General features: G+C 52.2%; 2 protein-coding genes across 17 annotated transcripts in view; both read right to left on the bottom strand.

Moving 5' to 3' along the window:
• Positions 1–1,974: 1,974 nt before the first annotated feature.
• Positions 1,975–12,327, bottom strand: Zbp1 (Z-DNA binding protein 1). Its single transcript, NM_133564.1, has 8 exons — positions 12,294–12,327; positions 10,437–10,676; positions 9,291–9,482; positions 7,415–7,582; positions 5,861–6,064; positions 4,482–4,697; positions 3,277–3,453; positions 1,975–2,435 (listed from the first exon to the last, which is right to left on the bottom strand). The coding sequence occupies exons 1-7, from the start codon at positions 12,325–12,327 to the stop codon at positions 3,278–3,280; spliced, it is 1,230 nt and encodes a 409-aa protein (NP_598248.1). The 3' UTR covers positions 1,975–2,435; position 3,277.
• An 8,175-nt stretch (positions 12,328–20,502) lies between these two features.
• The window catches only part of Pmepa1 (prostate transmembrane protein, androgen induced 1), a 48,458-nt gene continuing 46,639 nt past the window's right edge, over positions 20,503–22,321 (bottom strand). For all 16 annotated transcript variants that reach the window (XM_087652426.1, XM_087652427.1, NM_001413584.1 and 13 more), the window contains 1 exon segment: positions 20,503–22,105. In XM_087652426.1, the coding sequence (XP_087508552.1) occupies positions 21,581–22,105 (525 nt within the window). In that variant the 3' untranslated portion in view covers positions 20,503–21,580.

Below are 22,321 nucleotides of genomic sequence, written 5' to 3' on the forward strand. Positions count from 1 at the left end.
GTGACAGCTTCTCTCTGGCTCTGGGGGTAGCCTTTTAACACTAGAGGCCAATCAAGGAAGTGTCTTATTGCTCTGGCCCACGACTAGTTAGGGGGTGGCTTTCAGCTGGGTGGAGAAGGAAATCAGAGCTGTCATATGCACTGACAGTCATACTGGGGCCAAGGGCCATCTTCACTAGTACGGGAGAAGCAGAATGAAAGGAGGCGGGGGTTGGGTCAGCCAGAGCCCCTGGATGCAAATATTCCTGAAGCAGGACTTAAGCCTGGAACAATCTACAGCTCATCCCTTGTGCAGGCACACACAATCCAGCTTTCTGTCATCAACAAGCAAGCCAGTCTGCTCATCTGTAGAGGTGAGTGGTAGGCCTGGCTGGAGGAGAGTAGACAAGGATGGAGAGAGAGCCTGCAGGGTGGGTGGGGCCAGAGAGAGTACGCAGGATGGGTGGGGCCAGAAAGTGAACGTACTGGGTGGGTGGGGCCGGAAGAGAGCGTGCAGGGTGGGTGGGGCTAGAGAGAGTATGATGGGTAGGTGGTGCTGGAAGAGAGCAGTGTTGGTGGAAACAGAATAGTGCACGGAATGGATGAAGGTGGCCAGAGGTTTCAAAGGCCTTTCTGAGCTCAGAAGCTTTTGGTGAACAGAAGGTTCTGGGTGTGTGGGAGAGAAGAGAGGAGCTGCACCGGCTGTCCCAGCTCCAGCGCTAAGGGAACCACTGGGTTTTTTGACAAGTGCAGGACTAATCTCTGGTTCAGGGGTAGCTGGAATCACCAGACACCACATCCCAGCACTCCCTGCAGGAACAGGCTATCCCACTGGAGTGCTGTATGGATGCCTAAGATCCTTCTTAGGTATGGCTAAGGCTGGGGAGCCTTAGGATGGCTGGGCTGAGGACACCAAGAGTCCCTCTGAGACCCTGTGCTGAGTGAGCTGCACCAACACACACACCAAGACAGACGGACCCGGGGACATAGCTTCTAGGTACAACAGCCTACACCTCACACGAGAGGTAGAGCAAAGGGGGAGAAAGCACGCGGCACTGGGAGGCTGCACATGACCTGCACACACTAAGAGTCACTTGGTTCCACTCGGGAGCTGCCTTCCTGGCTAGCTGATTCTTCCTTTTTTTTTTTTTCCCGTTCATTTCAAAGCTCCATTACCCTTCCCCCAGCACTCAGAACCCCAAGGTTTTGGAAAACGTTAGCTATCTGGCATACGGTAAATGATTCCTGTCTGTTGACTGGCCAAGGCTGGTTGATTGACACATGGGCCAGCGAATCACTGCTACAGGGCCAAGGATTGAGGCGAGCCTTGCCTGTTTAGGCTGCTATGATCAAGCACCCTGAGCTGGGTGGGTTATGATGGTAAGAAAGTTGTTCGCGGCATGTGGATCCTGGAGAACTAAGGTCACCATGGCAGGTTCAGGGTCTAGTGAGGCACTCTCCTTAAAGCGATGCCTCATAGCCTCCTAGTGGAAGGCCGAGGAGACTAACGAGGCCCTCAGCTTTGTGTATGGCATCAACTGGGTGCAGTAGGCTGCCCTGGTCATGGGGCTTGGGAGGCAAGAGCCTTTACTTCTGAGCCGTCTCGCCCGCCCCTGGTTTAATTCTTTAAATCCGTTATCTGAGTGGCCTGACGCTCTTTAGTTTCAGAGGCACACCTTTGTACGAAAGTGCATCGCATTCATTCGGCCGTGAACCCCCACGACTGTGATACCCCCACAGCCATGAACCACTTTGGCCATGATCTCCCTTCCACCGTGAACCCCATGGCTGTGATCCCTTCTCACCCATGACCCCTCCTCGGCCTTGCCCCCCTCAACTGTGACCCCCCCCTTACCTGTGACCCCAATTGGCTGTGATCTCCCCTTGGCCATGACCCCCCTCAGCTGTGACACCCCTCCTTTGGACTTTACCCCCTTGGGCTATGACCCTGCCTCTCTCTCCCCCCATCCTCCTGTTGGTCCCTTCATTCCCTGGCTGGTGTCACGTGTACTTTAATGTCACATCTGTGTATGATTCCAGGAATCTATCATAAAGTCCAGGAGCCACAAAAGAGAGGAAGACGTGACCGTTGTCATTCTAAGATGGCTTTCATTCACTTAACGTGGTGGTCTCTGGTGTCATCTTCTTCCAGCCAATGACAACCTCAGTATTTTTCATGGCTGTGTGCTACTCCACATTCGCCCATCTTTTACTGCGGGACAGCAAGGTTGGTTCCATCTCTTATCTGCTGGGAACAGGACCACCGTCTGCATGGATATGCAGACGTCTCTCTGTGTTGACTTTTCCCTTCCGGTGAACACCCAGGAGTGGTACAACTGGCTCATATGGTTGACTGATCGATGTATTGATTGATTCATTGATCTTGAGGCAGGAAAGGTTGGTTTGGCTCATGGTGGCAGAGAGGTCTATGGTCTTGTGGCTCCATTGCTTTCTGGCCTATGGTAGGGCAGAAGGGCATGACAGGAAGAGATGACTGAGAGACTTGAAGGGGCATGACCCAGGCTGGAACTGGGGCTGCATGGGTAGAGCCTGTGAGGCATGCATGAAGCACTTCATGGGTAGAGCCTTGTGAGGCATACATGAAGCACTTCATGGGTAGAGCTTTGTGAGGCATGCATACATGAAGCACTTCATGGGTAGAGCCTTGTGAGGCATGCATACATGAAGCACTTCATGGGTAGAGCCTTGTGAGGCATGCATGCATGAAGCCCTACATTGGTAGAGCCTGTAAGGTATGCATGAAGCCTGCATGGGTAGAGCCTGTGAGGCATGCATGAAGCCTGCATAGGTAGAGCTTGTGAGGTATGCATGAAGTCCTGTATACACGGAGTTTCCTCCTTAGCATCTCATAAACTGGACTTGGTGGTCCATGCCTATGATCCCAGCACTCAGGAATTGGAGGCCAGGAGATCAGAAATTCAAGGTCACCCTTGGTGACATGGTGGATCAAAGCCGGTCTGGACTGAATGCACTGATTGTCTTCATTGACTCATTTTCTTTGCCCTCCCAAAGTCTCTACCCCAGCCCAATAACCTCATGAGGCAGCGAGCGAATCCATCTAGAGACTGTGTGTGGATGACTTTGCAGCCAGGACAGGACCAAGTTGTCAATACAGTGTGAGAATATCACATCTGGGTCACACACACACACACACACACACACACACACACACACACACACACACACACACATCTAGTCCAGGCCCTGTGTGCAGCCACAAACAGCCCCACAGGCCTCTCCACCTGTGCCTGTGCCCTCGCCACCTCCCTCCTCTCACCTCAGTCCTGCGTCTGACAGGTTTCTGCGGCCTGCACTTCATCCTCTCTAAGCATAGATTCTGTGATCTGGGGGCTGCCATCTCCCAGAGCCATAGCTGTCAGCTCAGAGGTGAGCAGGGTGGAGTCGCTGGGTGTGTGCAAGCAGCTTCTGGGTGGCGTGGCTTCAGAACTTGCACCTAGGGGACAGGGAGAAGAGGAAGGCATCCTTCAGACTCTTGAGAAGTATTTATCTGGCAACCACTGTGATGGGTTTCTGCTTGCCCGTGTGTTCCCATAGGACAGTTTGGAGCACAAATTTGACAGTTTGTTCCCAAACTGCCAAAATCCCCCGCCCCACACACATGGATTCATTCATTCATTCATTCATTCATTCATTCATTCACGAGTCTGTGTGTGTCTCTCTGCCTGTCTGTGTGTCTCTGAAGTCAGAGGACAATGGGTGGGCTCTCTCCTTCCACCGTGTGGGCCGTGGGGAGTGCAACTCAGGTCCTCAGACTTGGCAGCAAGTGCGTGCACCCACGGAGCCATCTTGCTGGCCCAGGAAGACTTAAATACTACACTGCACACATGCCTTCAGGCTCTGAAAGACTGGGCAGGCATCCACTACGGGTTTTAGGCTCCTGGGTCCCTCCCATTTCCCAGACTCCCGCCCCGTGCTGCTCCACCTCTCCCCTCAGGGTCTTGGCGCCTGCCTTTTTGTCACTCGTAACCCTTCTGCAGGACTTGTTGGCTCCTTATCTCCCACAGAGCTTCCTTGATGGCAAGGCTCACAACTTCCTCTCTGGGAGCAACCATGATGGCTCCCTAAAGGGTTCCTTACCTGGGCCTGGTGACTGTGACCCTCGACACCCCACCCATGGCCTGTTCTCACTGTGTGAGTCATACAGCACTTCACCGGATACCAGGACTTCCAGACATCCTGGCCCTCCTTGTTAATCTAACCATCCACGGGTAGGACTGTGTAGGATTCTCTTACTCCAGATCCAAAAGGTCTCTGCTTCAGTCCTGCTCGAAACGCTCTGTGGCCCTTTATTACCTCAGCGCCTGCACCTACATCCTCCCATAGCCTGAGCTACACGCTGGCTTTTGGTCCACTCGCTGAGCTCCAGACCCTGTGTCCTCCCACCAGGCCGTTGCCTTGACCCTTGAGGGCAGATGAAGAAATGAGGGCGGGCCACACACAGCCACCTGTGCCCAGGCTCACCTGTGTCTTCTTTCAGTTCTTGGCTGTCTGCAGACTCCTTGGCTCCACCCTTTGACCTACGGTGGATGGTCATCTTGTTGTTGTTGCCGACGGTCGTGTCCTCTAGCAAGCAGGATTTGATGTGGACTATCTGGGTTGTGCCTCCCTCAGGGTGAGGGCCTGGCTCAGGTGTTTGCATGTTGAATGCAGTTTCTGGGTCTGCAGTGGTGGTTGACTCTTCAAGTAAACCAAAGAGAGAAGCCAGGAGAAGCGAGCAATTTGCAGAGGGACTTGGCGTGTACACCCATCCTCACGGCTCAGTCTCACCAGTGACCTTGCAGATCTGGCCCATAGCCTCTGCTTAGCCACTCTACCTCCATGTCCTGGCACAGGTCCCCACTGGACTGGAAGCCACCCCCACCCCCACCCCTACCCTCCACCCTGAGCCCAGCAAAACCACTCAGGACTCAGCATCATCTTCTGAACCTCAGGAGGCTTCCATCTTCTCTGTGGCCAGTTCCCAGGTGGCAGATGAAGGGCATGCTGTCCTACTATGGTCCGTAATATTTCATGCTGTCCTACTATGTTCCGTACCATTTCATGTTCTCCTACTATGATCCATACCATTTCATGTTCTCCTACTGTGTTCTGTACCATTTCATGCTGTCCTACTGTGTTCTGTACCATTTCATACTGTCCTACTGTGTTCTGTACCATTTCATGCTGTCCTACTGTGGTCCATACCATTTCATGCTGTCCTACTGTGGTTCATACCTTTTCTCTCCCAGCCCCAGCTTCACCTCAGCATCCCCCTGAACCCTGATGTCTCCTCTTCACTTTCACACTCAAAAAGTCAGGAATGTCCTTGCCTGGCTTCCCTCCCTCCCCCTACATGTAGGTTCCCTTCACTCTAAGAAACAGTCACAGAAGGCCAGCACAGAGTCCTGTTTGCTGGTCCCACTGCTGTGCCCTGTCTCCCTGACCAATTTCTTTCTGAAGGCACTTCTCCCTGGCTCTGTTTGTCCCCCGAGACCTCATCATCTAAGAATCCACAGTTCCTGGCAGGGTCCTCGAGTCACTGTACCACCAGGACACTGTTATTACCATCGACTACCTGCTTCCTTCTCTGTTTCCCTAGACCACCATCCAGGCCTCTGCTCGCCCCTGTGATCTGGCTTCCTCCCACTCAGCCTCCATATGTAGGCGCTGACTGGGGTTTGCTGCACGTGGGTGCTGGGAGCCTGGGGACCCCGAGTGCCAGATCTAAAAGCTCGGTACTATTCAGTGATACCCCTCCAACGGGTCAGGGTAGAAATGAGTTTTCCATCATTGTTCTCTTCTGGCAAAGACTCTGGCTTCCGGTCCTTTCTAGATATGTGGGGCGACAGAGGCCACCTTACCTGGGGGGCTACTACTAAAGCTGAAAATGGGGTGTTCCACTGGATCCCTCTCGAGGTTCATCTCGTTGCCGTGGCCGAGCTGCACACGTCGGAGCATGGACTTGTTCAGGTGGATGAGTTGAGCTCCGTGGGTACCAGGGGGCGTGTCCTGAGCAGCAGCATCCTCTAGCACGGGTAGAGGGGCGTGGTGAGGAGTCCCGGGACCTGGGCGGGGCAGAGAATCAAGGATTCTCTAGAAACTCCAGATCGCTCTGTTCTCAGGCTCGAGCACCAGAGGCAGCTGGAGTCAGGCAGTCTGTATTCTCAGCGGGGGCTCAGGGTACTATTACAGCACCTGCCTGCTGGGTCTCCTCAACCTTTGTCTCCCATGGAAAGGAAGGCCGCCGAGGCCGGACAAGTCCTCCACAGCCTTGAGAAGGGTCCTGGCTGTGTTTATTTCTCAAGTGTTTTTAGCCTCGCTTTTATGATTTTTCAAATTAAAGGAAACGCAGAAACTTTGCGAATACACCTGAGTCTGAGAAATGGCGATGCATTTAACATCCCTAAGTAAAATAGGCAGACAGGAGGGCCATCAGAGCCAGGGGAGTCACGCTGGGGAAACGAGCCTCCTGTGAGGCAGATCTCTCCTGATAGCATGGGGGAATCTGGGTTGGGGCTGATACCCTAGTGCGTGGGTGGCAGGGCCAGAGTGTGAGGTGGCCCCACACCCTCTGAGCCATATGCTTATTCTGAGGAAACACTCTCTGGACAGTACCAACATGCGTCAAAACCAAATGCTGAGGCTGGGGGTTGGCTGGGAATGCTAAGAGCACTGCCCAGCAAGTGTAGGACCTGGGCTTGGATCCTAGCACCCATGTAAAAGGCCAGGCCAGACTGCAGGCACTTGCACCCCAAGGGCTGGGGGGACACTGAGACAGGATCTCTGGGACTTACTGTCTGCAATTCTTGCTCCAGGTTCAGTGAGAGACCCTGGATGAATGAGGTATGACAGAACAGGACACCTGACGTCATCCTCTGGTTCTGAATGGGCTTCAGTAAACACACACACACACACACACACACACACACACACACTTAGGTAGATAGGTAGACAGACAGACAGAAATAGGTAAATAGGAAGCCACTGAATATAAGATGACCCCAATTTTTTGTGGCATAATTTGAGAGACAGAAATGTGCTCAGAGCAGAGAATTGCAGTAACCCTCTCACCATGTCCTGCTGAGAGAGGGGTGGGGGAGGTGAATTATTTTCTTGCAAAAAAGTTTGATATCCTTGAGAAGGAGCAAAATTACAGGGAGTACAGGTGAGGTGTGGCCCACGGGTCTCTCTGAGGAAGGCTGAGTCTAAGGAGTGCCTAAGGAGATGGAGCAGTTGCCTTCTCCTTGGAGGACCAAGTCCCCTTTCAGTACCCCCCTTATCCAGGACCCTCCTCTTCCCACCACACCCCCCGACACCCCACCCCCCAGCTGAGGACTGACCCAGGGCCTTACACTTGCTAGGCAAGCGGTCTACCACTGAGCTAAATCCCCAACCCCTCAGGACCCTGCTCTTACCTGGGTCACCACAGATTGTCTGTCTTGACATAACATTCCCATGGCCAATCTGGATGGCTTTTGAGTTGGAAATAGAGATGAGGCTGTTGGGTCCTTGTTGGCAGATCATGTTGATCGGATTTTGCTGGTAAATAACCGCAGGGGACTCTTGTCCGACTCCGGAACAAGCTATGGAAAAATATCCCATTGAGTTCTTTGTCTCAGCGACAGAGGAGGTCTCTTATCAACAGCACTGAACTTCCATGGGTGTCTGCTGCTACAGGAGCCCAGACCCCCTCCTGGGGGCCTGAGAAAGAGGGTGTAAGGTAAGATCCAGGAGCTGCCTGGCCACAGCATCCTTCCTCCTGCTTGATGGACACAGTGGTAGATTGACAGGAGCCTCTCCTGACATCCCTGCAGCAGGCGATTTACCTGTGTGTCCCTGCCTCAGTGACTCACCGGGAGAATGGTGGAGACTCCCGCTCTCTTCCTACCCTGTCCCTGCTGCCAGAGCCCTGCAGGGCCCGTAGTCCTGAGCCCCAGGCTCCTTTCACTTCAGCAATGGCTAGAAAATGCCCCCTATGGTTGGTTTTCAATTTGGGTTTTGTGGGGAGTTTGGTAGTTTAGGATGATAGATTTGAACTTGAAGTTCTTCTCCTTCTGCTTCCTAAATGCTGGGATAATGTCTGCCTTCTTTGAGTGACGAAAACCCCCATGTTGGACAAAGTGTTCGCAAAGAGTCATTACTAATTCAGGCTGACCCCTGTGTCCAGGCTGAGCAATTCCAGTGTGTCCCTCCCTCCAGACTTTCTGCATCTCAGCCCTCAGAAGACTTCCAGAATCCTCTCAGTTGAACCACCCCCCCACCCAGGCTCCTCTCTCCTCACCGATGGCTAGAAGAAACCTCTTATGCAGAAATGTAAATTTTATTTGCCAGATATAATTGTCTCGGAGGCTTACTGCGGAATAAGCTCATCCATACTAGTTCTTCTTGAACTCTGGCTGGCTGGTTCAACTCAAAACTCCTCTCCAAGCTGACTTATTCAGTCTGGCTTCTCTCACTGAATTCACTGCTTTGCCTCAAACAACGGCAATTTGTTCTAATCTTCGGGTTCTTTTTCATTCTCTGGCTTCAGCCGCCTCTGCTGACCTCCCCTGAACTGCGTGAACTCAGGAATGAAGTCAGCTCTACTGTACTGAGCTCGCCACACTGACTTCCAACAGACTCAACCCCTGTCCCCTGTCAGGACAGCCATGTTTCTGGATTAAAATCCCTCTTCGCATACGTGGTCCTTAGGTTCCACTGACTTCATTAAAGATTTGGATGGCTCACTCTTCTGCCAAAGGCTGGAGACCTTACGGGCACTATGAATGAGGCGGGCAGGCTCATACCAGTCAAGACCAGCCGCTGGATGACCCTCCCTGCTTAATCCTGGCAGCAACCCTCCCTCCCAGAACACCTCCCTAAAGAGTATCAGTAAAATCGGACCCGAAGGCTGGAGGCCTTGCCCAGTGGTTAGAGCATCAGCTGCTCTTCTAGAGGATCCAGGCCTCAGTACCTACGTGGTGGCTCACAGCTATATCTGTAACTCAGATTCCAGCCAGGTCGATTCCCTCTTCTAACCTCTGCAGGCAGTGCACGCATGTGGTGCGTGTACACGCAGGCAATGCACTCGTACAGATAAAATAAGATGCACAAATATAAAAGAAAATCTGCAACAACAACAGCAACAAAAAAATCTGTCCCTAGACCATCCAATCCTTATCCTTGATTTTTTTCTTCAACCTGACCCTCAGTGACCTAATCCTGACCCTTGACCTTCCTGACCTGAAACTTGACCTTCCCAACCTGACCCTTGACCCCCGACCTCCCCAAACCGACTTTGACCTCTCATACCTCGCTCTTGGCCTTCCTGGCTTGAGCGGTAGATGGTCCACATCTGTGTGTCAGACACGGTCAGAAGGTGCTTATTCCTCATGGAATACAGGATGGGGTTCACTTCTTTGGCCGTCGTCATTCCCAGAGCCTTGGCGATATGCAGGGCCCTCTGGGGCCCTTTAGTCTCCAGGAATCTTAATATCCTTTCTTCTGCAAAGCAGGAGGCAGGTGCTTCGTGGGAAGAGAGCCCTGGGCTTGCATCTACCCACCACCTACTGCCTGTGGCCTGGGATACTCGTGAAGCCCAGGGACATGGCGAGGGTCTGTCAGAAGCACATATTGGGTCATCTTGGGGACAGTGGTCCTCTGGAGACCAAGCGGATGAGGCTCTCACCCTAGAGACTGGCGCAGACTGACGCAGGGGTGTCAGAGCCCACATCTCACCATTTAGAACCTCTCTCTTCTAACAGTGAGTCTGGCCTCTGACACTCCCATGGAGCTTCAGGGGTCTGGGGAGGCCTCCAGCATGCACCGAGATGCAGGCCAGGACTCTCTGGAGCTGCACCCACATCTCATTAGGGTCTTGGGACTGGAAGAAGGATGTGTCAGTTGAAGACAGGAGATGCCCTGCTCCATTAAAAACAGAATAGTTTCTCCGGAGAGCTGGGGGACAGCACATTAGGCTGGGTCCCAGGGCTTCCGATCTGCTTGGGTCATGGATGCTGTCTGTTGAAGGTTGAGGCTGCTTCCTTTCCTGTCTCTGTCTGAGGGTTGAATGAAGGCAAGATGGCTCTGGTGTGGGGGGGGGGGGGGCGGGGGCAGTGTCAGCACTTGGAACTGTGGGTCCTTTCTTCTCCGTGGCTCTCAAAGTCACCCGAAGGCTCTGAGTGAATCCTTACTTACCGTCAGCCCTCACTCTCGCTGTGACTATTGCCTGGGTTGTGTCTTTGACCCTGCTGTTGTCTACTGCAAGCCTTCTATGGCTAAGCCCTAGGCTCAACATTAGCTCCATTGGCCGGGAGAAATCCAGAGACAGAGAGGGGATGGCCGAGCTCAGATTTGAAGCCAAGCCTGAATCTGGGCTTGCCTATGACAAGATGGCTCTTAAGGGGTGTATGTGGTGGTGGGGGGAGGGGCTTCTGCTCTGCCGACGTGACAGATTACCAAGGCTAGGCTGGGCAGCGGAGTCCTCAGGGATCTCGGGAGCCCCATCTCCGGAAGCCCCATCTCCACCTAAGGACCACGTCGCTGGCGCCGGCGAGGACACTCGGCCCTCTTTCTTCAGGCGGTAAAGGACTTGGTTGAGGATTTTCTTGGGCACTTGTAACTTCTTCAACAGCTGGTCGATCTGCACAGGACTACCAGCATCACTCAACACCTGCAGGATCTTCTGCTCCAGGTTGTCTCGGGGAGGAACACAGAGAAGAACTGAGTCAAGCCTAGTCCCCGGGGACACCCTGCATCCAAGCTTCCGGGCACAGGAGGGATCTCCGGAGAGACCCTAGAGCAGAGAAGGCACCCGTGACCTGGGCCAAGCAGACAGTAAGCGAGGATACCAGTCGGAGGCGAGGGTGTCAGTCAGGTGAACGCTGGCTCCACAGATAGATGTCTGGAGTGGTAAAGTCATATGCAGCCTGCCCTGTGTACTATGTGGAAGTCAAGCAGGTAGGAACCCTCAGCCCTCAGACGATGGAGCAAGAGGGAGAGGTGTGAAACCAAGTCTGGCCCTGAAGTCCCTCCGTGGTGTCTTGATGTCTCTCCCAGCCCGGCCAGGGACTCCCTTTCTCTCCAGCTCAGCACCCACATCTATGGTGTGGGTGTTCCCAGGTCAGGAGTCCAGCAGATAAGAGAAATGGGTCTCTCCTCCCATGCCTGATAGAGCAGGAGCCCCGGAAAACCCAGCTCAGTTCTTTTACCTGGGCCTTGAAGCCATCTTCCAGATGGCCACCAACTCCAGAAAGCTTGCCCCCAGATCCCTCCACCGGGAGCTTCGATGGGCCTCTGCTAGCCAACCAGCCTCCTCTGTGCCTAACCCCGAGGGTCCCCCAAGTCCCACCTCATGCTCCTTTCAGCAGGTTCGTCTGCTTGTCCGTGTGTCTGCCTTTAACTTTCTTTCTTTCCTCTCCTGACAAAGTCTTACCATATAGCTCAGGCTAGCTTGAAATTCACAGCAATCCTCCTGCTTCAGCCCCAGATCCACCCCCACTGCAGTGCTGGAATTAGAGGACTTAGCATCTCTATTCCTGGGTTGGCTTTGCCTTGCCTTGAGAAACCTTTGCTGGGGAGTGTGTCGTGTAGCAGGCTCCCCTCCCCTCCCCTCCCCCACTGACCCCTAAAGACACACAAGAGAGGCAAAGCCTTCCCCAAAGGGTGGGCTTGAAGGACTGGTTGCAGGGTCTGAAAGCGGGACGTTAGGAAGCAGAAGACTGGAGTTGGTAAGGCTGGACAGGTTAGTAGTGTTAGGAAACTACAGGAGTCAGGCGAGTTTTAGTTCCTGGTCTTCTTTGCCCAGGAAAGAAACTGGCACCTGGCCTGGCCCCTCCCTGATAGCTTATGAGCAGCAACTTCTAGTATGTTTCCAGGTCTGAAATAAGAAAGGATAACCCAGAAGGACCTAGACAAGCAGTAAATTAAATCCTGTCCACAGCATCGCAGCCTCACACAGCCCTGCACCCCGTAGCCTCCCATAGCCCAGAAGCCCCTAGATGGACTACATGATTGCAGCAAGGATTTGACTAGGGCAGGAGAAAAGCTTGACTACAAAATCAAAGTCACATCTTCCTATCAAAGCAAAGTCCTCTCTCGAGATGACAGTTCAGAGCCCCAGGCCTGTCACAGGCCTTGGTGACCTCATCTATGAGGTAAGAGGACATGAAGGATCTGGGGCACAGGATCCCTGAAGCAAGCTGACTTCTCTGTGGTGACCTCAGAGTCCTGCTGCCGTCTGGGCTAAGGAAACAGCCAGGAGCCGTAGAAACTTCACCCAGGACCCAAAGGTGGTGAAGGAAGAGTTTAACTTACCTCCCGTGCCCAGGTCCACAGAAGCCTCCGCCATGCTCCCAGCAGCCGTGGGGCACTTTTAGGGGTGGGGGTGGCAGGTCCCAGCACTGTGGCCAGGCCTGGGGCTCTGAGTCCACAAGAAAGAATGCTTGTTTGGACCTGCAGACACCAGCTGTTACCACCCCGGAAACTAATACCCATCTGGCTGCACCCCTTCCCCGCCCTCTGGCTTTCTGAAGAAACAGAAAATGAAACTTTGGTGTGATTCTCGAATGAAAGAATTGTCAAAATCAGGGTGGATGAGGAAGCTGGAGTTGGACAGACCATGTGACAGAAAAGAGCGGGGTCTTGGCCTCTGGGGTGGGACTGCCCACGGGAAGAGTGAGACCTGAAGAGGACTCTGAAAGCCCTGTGAGGAGGAAGATGGTGATCTAGGAAAAGGCACCCACGGTGCCTCTCCTGCCTGGTCTAGTACTGTCTACCCACATATGTTTTAGAAGAAGAGACAGACTCCTTTCACTTTCATAAATTCTCAGCGGCCCGAGAACAGTTCAGACACCTCTCTGTCCATATTACGGGAGAGGGGGATGGAGACTCACAGAGATGGCCTTGTGTTCACCACTCAGCCCATAATAATCCCTGAATCTGGGTCCCAGCTACAGGGTGGGGGGACCTGTCTGGTGTGCAGGTCCCTGGTGCACAGGGCGGGACAGGAACAGTCAATGGAGACCAGAAGGAGGTGATGTCTGCAAAGCAAGCAGCTGGCAGCAGGTCCCCAGTCAGCTTTACCTCTCGGAGCCTGAAAAGGTCACCAGGCAGGCCACCATCAGGCCAGATCCGCACAGCTTGGGAAAACTTTAACATTTCCAAGTGCTTTTTATGACTTCCAGGGAGGAAAAACAGTGCCTGCAGAACCAGCCAAGGAAAACAGAAACTGCACTGCCTGTGGCACCCAAAATAAATAAGGTGGCTTTTAAACAAGCTCTCAACCTGGCCTGTTGGGGGACATTGCCCCAGTTCCCTAGAGATGTCATTTTGGAGACTGACCACTAGGTGGTGCCTGCTCACCAACCGCCTGTTGCCCAGGGGGTCTTGCTTGATCCCTGGCCAAGGTGGCTTCAGACTTAACCGGGCTTCAGGACATGCCCGCTTTCCTCGCTTCTTTCTTGAGCATCCTTTACAGGTCTTCCCTTCTGTTCCTTACATTAGCAGACCTGGAAGGAGTCAGGGCCTCCTAGGTCAGCGGTTCTCAACTGTCCTAACTCTGCAACCTTTTAATACAGTTCCTCACGCTGTGGTGATTCCCCAGCCATAGGAATTACCTTCGTCAACACTTCCTGACTGGGATTTGGCTACTGTTATGTAACTGTAACGTAATGTAAAGATCTGTGCTTTCCAAGGGTCTTAGGCGACCCCTCTAAAAATGTCCCTCAACCCGCAGAGTACTCTATACATAATATATAAATCTTAAGACTATGAAAGATTTATTTATTGATTGATTTTAGGTATGTGAGGGCTCTATCTGCATATACCCTGCAGGCCAGAAGAGGGCATCAGATCCCATTACAGATGGTTGTGAGCCACCATGTGGTTGCTGGGAATTGAACTCAGGGCCTCTGGAAGAGGATTCAGTGCTCTTAACCTCTGAACTATCTCTCCAGCCCCAATAAATAAATCATAATTTGTTTTTCAAAAAATTTTTTCTTAAAAAAAGAAAAAAGAAAAGAAAAGATTCCAAGCTAATTTTCAACATTGGGCCTACCGTCAGCACCTGTGGCCGTAGACTAGACGGTGCAGATGTGCCTTTTTGTTATTGTTTTTGTTGTTGCTCTTGCTTGCAAATGGTTGGCAGGTACCCCAGACTTGGTGCTGTCAGTCACCCAGGTTCTTTTTATCCTGTCGCTCTGCCATTTATAGCCTGTTTGTGGGTTTGCCTTGAGTTTTAGAAAGGTTGCTGGAATTCTACCTATCACGAGTGCACTCCTCAAAGGAAGGAGGAGTAAAGGTTGGGGATGGGGATGGGGATGAGGGAAGGGGTGGGTAGCTTCATCTGTCAACTGAGGATTGCCCAGAGTGGATCGGTTGTGAACACACCATGAGAGAATATCGTGATTGCTGACTGATTCGAGAGAACACGGACCACTGTGGGCAGCACCATTCCTAGGCTCATTGTCCTGGGCCCCATATATCAAGAAGCTGGGTGAGCATGGGAGGGTAAATGGCATTCTACAAGGTCTCTGATTCAGCTTCTAAGGTCACTTCTCTCTGGGATGGGGCTGTGAAGTATAAGCTGAATAACTCGTGTGTGTGTGTGTGTGTGTGTGTGTGTGTGTGTGTGTGGTTTTCCCTGTATTACAGCACCAGAACTAAGTGAACACAGTAGATATCCCCCTTTGAAGAACACATCTCGCAGGCGGCCCATACTTTCCACTAGTATCCTATCAGACAGAGCTTAGTCTTAGGGTTCTGTCCCCCATGGAATGCTGGGGAAGGAGGTCTGTATACCTGATCACTGTGTACCCAGATAAAATTGGGGTTGCATCACTTCAGTTCAGTGATATCTACCACAGTAGAGGGGCTGGAGAGATGGCTCTGCGGTTAAGAGCACTGACTGCTCTTCCAGAGGTCCTGAGTTCAAATCCCAGCAACCACATGGGGGCTCACAACCATCTGTAATGAGATCTGATGCTCTTTTCTGGTGTGTCTGAAGACAGCTACAGTGTACTTATATACAACAAATAACTTTTTTTTAAAAAGGATACTGGCAGAGACCAAGGTGCCCTTACCAATTCAAAGCTCTCCCTCAAAGAGAGAGCAAGGACATGACTCTTTGTGTCTGGGTTTGAGACCATCTCCTGCCCACCCAGCGCCTCCTGGCCCTTTCTCTAGCAGATCCTGGGTGGGGTCTGATGAAGCCGTTTCCACAGCCTTGCATCCTGAGAGCCTCTGACAGTGTTCAAGGCTAATGGGGGCAGGGGGTGGGGAAGGAAGGAAGGAAGGAGCTTTCTCTTCTAGGGTAGGGAGGGCCTGGATATGTATGATGGCATGCCAAGCCGGTCCCTTTTTATCCTGGAGAACACACTCCGTGTTTTTCTGAAAACTATTAGAATTCTCCGCCCAAAGCAGGGGATAATTACAAGTTACCCATCTCCAGTCTTCAGGTTTCGTGATCTCTCTTTAAAAAGAGATATATTTTTACCACACATTGTGTTGGCAAAACCCCATCCCCTTCCCTTCCCTTCCCATAGCCAGGACTGTGATGGAAGACTTGGGGCGAGGAGGGAGGCTACGAGCTAGCTTTGGTCAGAGGTGGTTGGCGACAGTGAGGGTGTCCGTGGTCCCCACCTAGAGCAAAGAGAAAAGATCGTTTATGGCAGGTGTGTTGGGGGACAAGCTTTTCTGAAGTCCTATGGAGGTGTGGGTCCTGTGAGGCAGAGCGGTCAGTGGGCCTCGACGTTCTCCTTTGTCCACTGAGCACGTTTGGACGTCTCCCCTTGTTGGCCCTGGGCCTTGAACAAGGCCCTACTCTTTACGGCTTCCTGTTGACGCTGGCTGCATCAGAGGTCCCTTCAGAGAGCTGAGCATGTGGCACAGGCCTCCTGTCTCTTTGCCTCTGTCCCTAGCTGTCCCTCTGTGTAACGAAGCCATCTTATTTATCTACCTGGTCACCCACCGAAGAATTTAGACACCTGGTTTGCCAGTGGTGTTGTGAGACCAGTCCAGGGCAGGAAGCCTAGGTACCCACCCAGGCCCTCCGAGAAACAATTTCTCAGAAAGTCATACACGGGCTAGAGAAGGCTTCCTTTTGAGTTGGGAAAGGTGGCCTATCTTGACCACAGGGGTAGCTATCAGCAGGAAGTGGGCCAGGGGACAGGGAAGGCTACCATTGGTCAGTCAATGTCCAGGAGAGGTTTTCCCTTTCTTCCCCCTCCCCCCCAAACTGTTTCAGAATTACTCTTCTGCCTTTCCCACATCCACACAACTGCCCTGGGGGATCAATTCACGCCTCATGTGAATTTTATAATTGCAACTCTCCGAGTTTTTCTTAATTTATATTTTTGTTTTGAGCTGTTTCCTAGGATGGCCTCAGATTTGCATCGAATCCCAGCATTCTGGGATTACAGGCATGCACAGCTGGACTTCACTGTGTGTGTGTGTGTGTGTGTGTGTGTGTGTGTGTGTGTGTGTGTGTGTGTGTGTGTGTGTGTGAATGGAATGTCTGGTGTCTTCCTTTATAATTCTCCACCTTATTTTTGAGTCATGGACCACTGGGTTCATAGATTTGGCCCCAGCGAGCCTCAGGATCCCCAGGCTCTGTCAACCCCAGCTCAGGAGATCTGGAGCTGCAGATAAGAGAAGCCATACCTAGCTTTTCTGTGGGTGTTAGGGATATGAACGTGAGTCCTTATGTTTGTGTGACAGACGCTTTACCACCGAATCACCTCCCTAGGCCCAGATAGACTTTAAAAAGACAAGAAATACACTCAAAGTTGACCATGGCCACACTCGGGAATGCTTCGTGGGTGAGAGAGAATCAATCCCTCACTAGGAACTCTCCCCAACTACAGCAGAGGCTCATGAAATTTTCATGACAGCTGAATGGAGTGATTAATGAATTTGACAGGACGCTTGGGTTCCCGGATGGTTAATTAAACATCTACTGTGGTGTTTTGTTTTTCTGTTTTTCCTCTTCTGCATAGCTGGAGGCTCAAACACTTCCTTTTCCTTCGCACCTTCAGACCCTCACCTGCCTGTGCTGTGGCCACTCAGTCTGAAGTTGGGCCTCTAGGAGGCACATGGCCAGCACACAGTCAGCCCACGGCTGGGCTAGCTGTGTGGGCTAGCTTCTTCCTTAGTGCTTGTGCCTCTCTCTGTGAATGACCCAGAGGCTCAAGGAGCACCTGGTTCTGAGGAACCTCAGAGCCAGTGTGGTAATAAGAGCGGCTGACATGTGTGGGGACACAGATGAATTGTGGGAGTGACCCTGGAGAAGAGATGGCCCAGGAACCAGATGTGTGCATGTATGCAGGTGGCCCTCTGGTACTCCTCACAAGTGGTGGGGGAGCAAGCTCTTTAGGCTCCTCCTGAGTTCTCTGAAATGCTGGGGTTCCACCACCAGGAATCTTGTATTGAAGGCGGGCAGCCAAGTGCCCCTGGTCAAGCTGGCAGCAGTCCCCAAAGAACCGAGACATCCCATACCGTTAGGTAACCCCAACCTGAGGCCAAGTGGCAGCCACCCCTGGGCCATCTACCCCGTATTGACTGGAAGTTTTAAAAACCTTTAAGATGACTCTGTGTGAAGTAAATGGTGTCTGTACTGGGTACTGTGTGTGGGTGGTGGGTGATTAAAACCACCTACGTGCCCCACCCCCAGCTTCCGAGAGCCTCATGTTGAAGCCTAGCACCTAGGAGTAGGGCACCCATGTACTGCTAGGACTTTTGGGCACTGAGGACCAAGAGGGCTTGGTACAAGGTACTCCTGGGTGTAACTTACCCTACGGGCCTCACTGGTGTCAACTGAGGTTGGTCTTCACCTTCAAACAGCTTGCTCTCCCCTCCTCTGGGGTCAGGGGGCAACATCAAACCTCCTGCACACAGCCTGTGTGTTGACTGAAGGCTGTCTGAACGTGTCTGACCTTAGCTCACCTGAGCTTTCCTCAGGAAGTGGGGGAAGTCGTTATTGTTTGGGCAACTCCTTTAACCCCACCCTTCCTTTATTACAGCCACTTGAGGAAGCAAGGGTTCCTTCTGACACCCCCATCCCCCAGCACCAAGTGACCTCAAATAGGGGCCGAACAAACTGTCTAAGGGTCCCCAGCAGCTACTGAAGCGTCTGTCTGTTACTCCGTCGCAGAGGCTGGGAGTGGGCAGGAAAGAAGAGCTACACAGCCAAAAACAAGGGAAGAAGATCCACTCTCCAAAGAGCTGTAAAATTTATTGTGTATTGTGGCTTTTCAGAACGTCAACATTGGCACTGAGGATAACAGATACACAGAGACCAGCTTCAGTCTCCCGCTTGTCAGCCAGGAAGAGAAGGTGTGGGGCGGGGACACAGCTGCAAAGAAGGGCATCCCAGAGCCAAGCAGCAGTGCAGTCAGACAGACAGACGGACGGTGTGCTGGGGGAAGGGTGGCTGGTGACATAGGAGGTGTGGCCCACTAGACTGTGGTGTGGTAGCATTTCTGGCTCTCAAGTCCAGAGCACAGATGAGAGCATTTTTCACATCATTACAATATTCTGTGGTTCTGGAGGCTGAGGGACATGGGAGTCAGCCACGCAGGTCACAACGATGACCAAGAACAGAGAAAAATTGAACAGAGAAGGCCTGGAATCTGCCTGACCCTATCCAATGTGGGTATGGGGGTCACGTCTTAACTCTTTGCTAACACAACAGACTTCTATAAAGAAGGTTCTTTTGCAGCAGTCAGTCATGCAGACCCTAGCTCTACAAAGCTAGTCTCATAGCCCCAGACTCTGCAAAGCCTTTCTGCTTTTACACAGCCTGGAGCTCTGAAGGGGCCGTGACCTCTCTGGAGCAAGCACTGGAGATGGCAGTGTGGGCCAAGGGAGCCAAGAATTGTCACTTTCTCAGAACCTCATGGAGCAGCAGACCACCCTCCCCCTCCCTCCACGCCTACCAGGGGGTCTGTCCTAGTCCCTCTCCAGCAGCCACTTTCAAGGACTGGCCTAACTGGCCATGGGAAGAGATAAAGTGTGGTCCAGCATCTGGAGTTTGGCCAGAGTTGAGGGTCCCACAGCCAGCAGCCTGCAGGGGCACTGTTGGTTTGCTCAGGACACCATGCCTTTGACAAGCCCCTCCCTTCGAGGTCCTATAGCCCACATCCAAGGGATCCCACTTTTCAGTCCAGGGTTGTTACCCAAGAGGGTAGGTGTGCCCCTAAGTCAAATGAATCCAGCAAACTCCTGCATCAACCCATACGCAGAAGCAAGGACAGCCAGTTCAGCCCCAGAGGACAGTGGGCACATTCAGCCTGGCTTTCGGCTGAAGCCGCATTACACACATGAGGTTTCTTGTCTAGATTCCCCACCTGGATTGCAGCCGCATGCGGTCCTCCATACGAAGGCTGCAGGGACAGCTGGGGGCCTCTGCAAGCAGGACACATGCACGGTGGGGAAGGGAAATGGTGTGCACAGTTAAACTCCAGCAGTAGCTCTTGACGGACTGGCCCCATGAGTGTGACACTGGATGGAGTGCCCCCACCCTGAGCCCAGAGGGAGATCTCTTCCTCAGTAAGGCAATTATGTGTACAGGGGAAAACAGGGGACATCTCGGTGACAACAAACTGATATCCCAACGTGATATTTCCCAAGATTCCTCTGAGAGAGGATCCAGTGTCGGGCCAACGACTCCTTGAGAAGTGGGTGTCCTGGGAATGTTCTGTCAGGACAGATCTGCAGGGCTCAGGGTCCAGCAGGGCACCAGGGTAACCTATACTTTAAAAACCGTATGTGCATACACAGGCATGGTGGCCTGAACTCTAAAAGATTTTCAAGTAATAAAAAAAAGTGCTGTATACAGGTTATCACCTCTTCTCCCGTTAGCTTTCTGCAGAAAATGGGAACACCCTGCAGATGGGGAGAGGTGGCAGGGTCACTCCAGGAATTCCAGCAGATTCACCGAGGGAGGGATGAACCCTAGGAGATCTCACTACACACGCACACCTCTTTTTTTCTCATTCACAGAAGACACAATGGCAGGCCCTCTAGGGGACCCAGCATAGCCCACATACTAATTAAATCCTGGCCAATGAGACCCCAACCCCGAAAACGTGATGAGGCAGTCAAAGGGGATGGGTCCAGGAAGAGAAGTTATGCCAGAGACTGAGGGATGATGGGCTGGTGTGTTGGTGGCAGTCTGTTCTACCCTTTTGGGCTTCCTGGGGGGAACAGCTGGCCTTGTCCCTTTCAATCTTGGGTTGACTGTTAATTGGCTTCTTGAACTGAAAAATCAATATTGAGAAGAAATATATGGTCTGAGGTCAAGCAGCCATTGCCCCCCGGCCTTTCCTACGTGCCAGTGTGGAACTGCGTACATCCAAGGACGCTGGGGTCCAACCTGCTTCTGCAGGATGTGAGCCTCTGTACCCGCCCCGCCCTGCACCAATTTTGGGGAGTTGCTTTGGCTTTAGGGACACACCTTGCCCCCAACACTGAACCTTTATAGAGTTTCTGTGTTTTAAAAGAGGAAGGAAGAGAAAAAAAACTAAAATTCCTTCAGTAACAGTTTATTTTCATATTGGGAAAGGAACTGGGTGCCTCCGTGGGGAGGGGGCGGGGGCCGGCGGTCCTGTCTCAGCTGTAACCCAGAGGGACGACGACATGGGTCCCCTTCGGCAGGGAATGTGTAACTGTTCACAGCCTGTCTGGACAGAAGCATCCATTGGCTTGCAGGAGCATGGCCCTGGGGAGCCTGGCTTTCCTGCACAGTGGGGGGGTCCTCTGAGCCCCGGGGTGGGGGTGGGGGAGTGGGGGGACACCCCCCCTGCTGCTCTGTTCAGACTGAAACTCAACATTTCTCCAAGTCTCAACACACTCTCTAGACGTTTCCATCAAACAAGCACTGATATATTATATTAAAAAATAGTGCAAAATATCAACATTTATATAAATAGCTCTAAACCCCTGCTTTGTAGGGTCTTTTTTTCTTTACAAGGTAATACACACTTTCAGAGTTGGCACTCAAAAAATTGCCATTTTTTTTCTCTTCTAGTTCAGAAAACAACTTTTTTTTTGAATAGGCCTCTTCTAATACAAAAATACTCCTGCTCTCCCACATACAGAGTCTCTTATTTTATATATATTTATATATATATATAATATTGCAGATCTTAAACAAAGGTTTTGTGCAAATATGTCTTTAAAGTTAAGTAAAACCTTCATAAACAAAAGGAGTTAAGCATTCACGCACAGAGCTCAACTAAGAACAATGAAGAAAAGACTGGTGGAGCATTTTCTCTTTTGCCTCCAAGACAGGGCTCAACAAAGAAACATGGTATCTTTTTCATTTTTTCTTTCTTTCTTTCTTTCTTTCTTTCTTTCTTTCTTTCTTTCTTTCTTTCTTTCTATCTTTCTTTCTTTCTTTCTTTTCTTTCTTTTTTTGCAAGCTTTCTGAGCTTCTGCATTCAGACCACACAGAACATGTAAATATTTATACACAGACCGGAGAACTAGCACACGCCTTACAGCCTGTGTGTCCCCTGCCTTCCTCTCTCTTCTCTCTTAAGAAGTGCGGAGTGTTTTTTTTTCTTTTTTGCGGTTTTGCCTAGAGGTGCCCCAGGCCCCCGCTCCTAGAGAGGGTGACCTTTCTGTTTCTCCTTCTCCTTGTTCTCCAGTGGGGCAATGTGAGGGTGATGGAGCCGGGTCCCTTCTAGCAGGGAGGACTGCCCGTTACTTTGCTGGTGCTGCTGGAAGGAGGAGCCCGGGTAGTGACCAATGACCTCACTGTAGGTGGGAGGAGGCCCCTCCATGCGCCCGCCGCTGCTATAGCAGGTAGCGCTGATGCCGGAGTTACTGCTGGGGGGACAGGGGCCCCCCAGCATGCTGCTGTCTATGAGGTCACTGTCGAAGATGGTCCGGTTGGGGGGCGCGCGCACAGACTCTCGGTTCAGCTCCAGCTGTTGCTCCGGGTCCCGTAACTGGAGGGTGCAGGGGCCCTGGTAGGGTGGGGGCTCCTCCCCATCAGACAGCGAGATGGTGGGTGGCAGGGCAATTTCGTGCTGCAGGTAGGGGTAGGTGGGCTGGAAACGGCTCCGCTGGACGAAGGGGGGCACAGCGAGGCGGTCAGTGGGCCGAGGTGGGGCATAGACCTGTGGCTGGAGCGGGTAGAGTAGGGAGAGAGACAGATTGAGATTTGATGCCCCGGGTTCAGAGTTGTGTGGGCTTGGGAGGGGTTGCCCCAGGTGAATCCCCGGAAGCCCTTAGAAACAGGTCTGGCTGAAGATGCCACTGCGAGTGTGGGGGGTAGGGGGCAGTGAGGGAGCTCCTGGAGTCAGGGAATGCCTGGACAAGGCCAGTCCATTGAGAACAGA

Source organism: Rattus norvegicus, chromosome 3, assembly GCF_021556685.1.
Source record: "Rattus norvegicus strain SHRSP/BbbUtx chromosome 3, alternate assembly SHRSP_T2T, whole genome shotgun sequence".
In the NCBI taxonomy this organism is placed as follows: domain Eukaryota; kingdom Metazoa; phylum Chordata; class Mammalia; order Rodentia; family Muridae; genus Rattus; species Rattus norvegicus.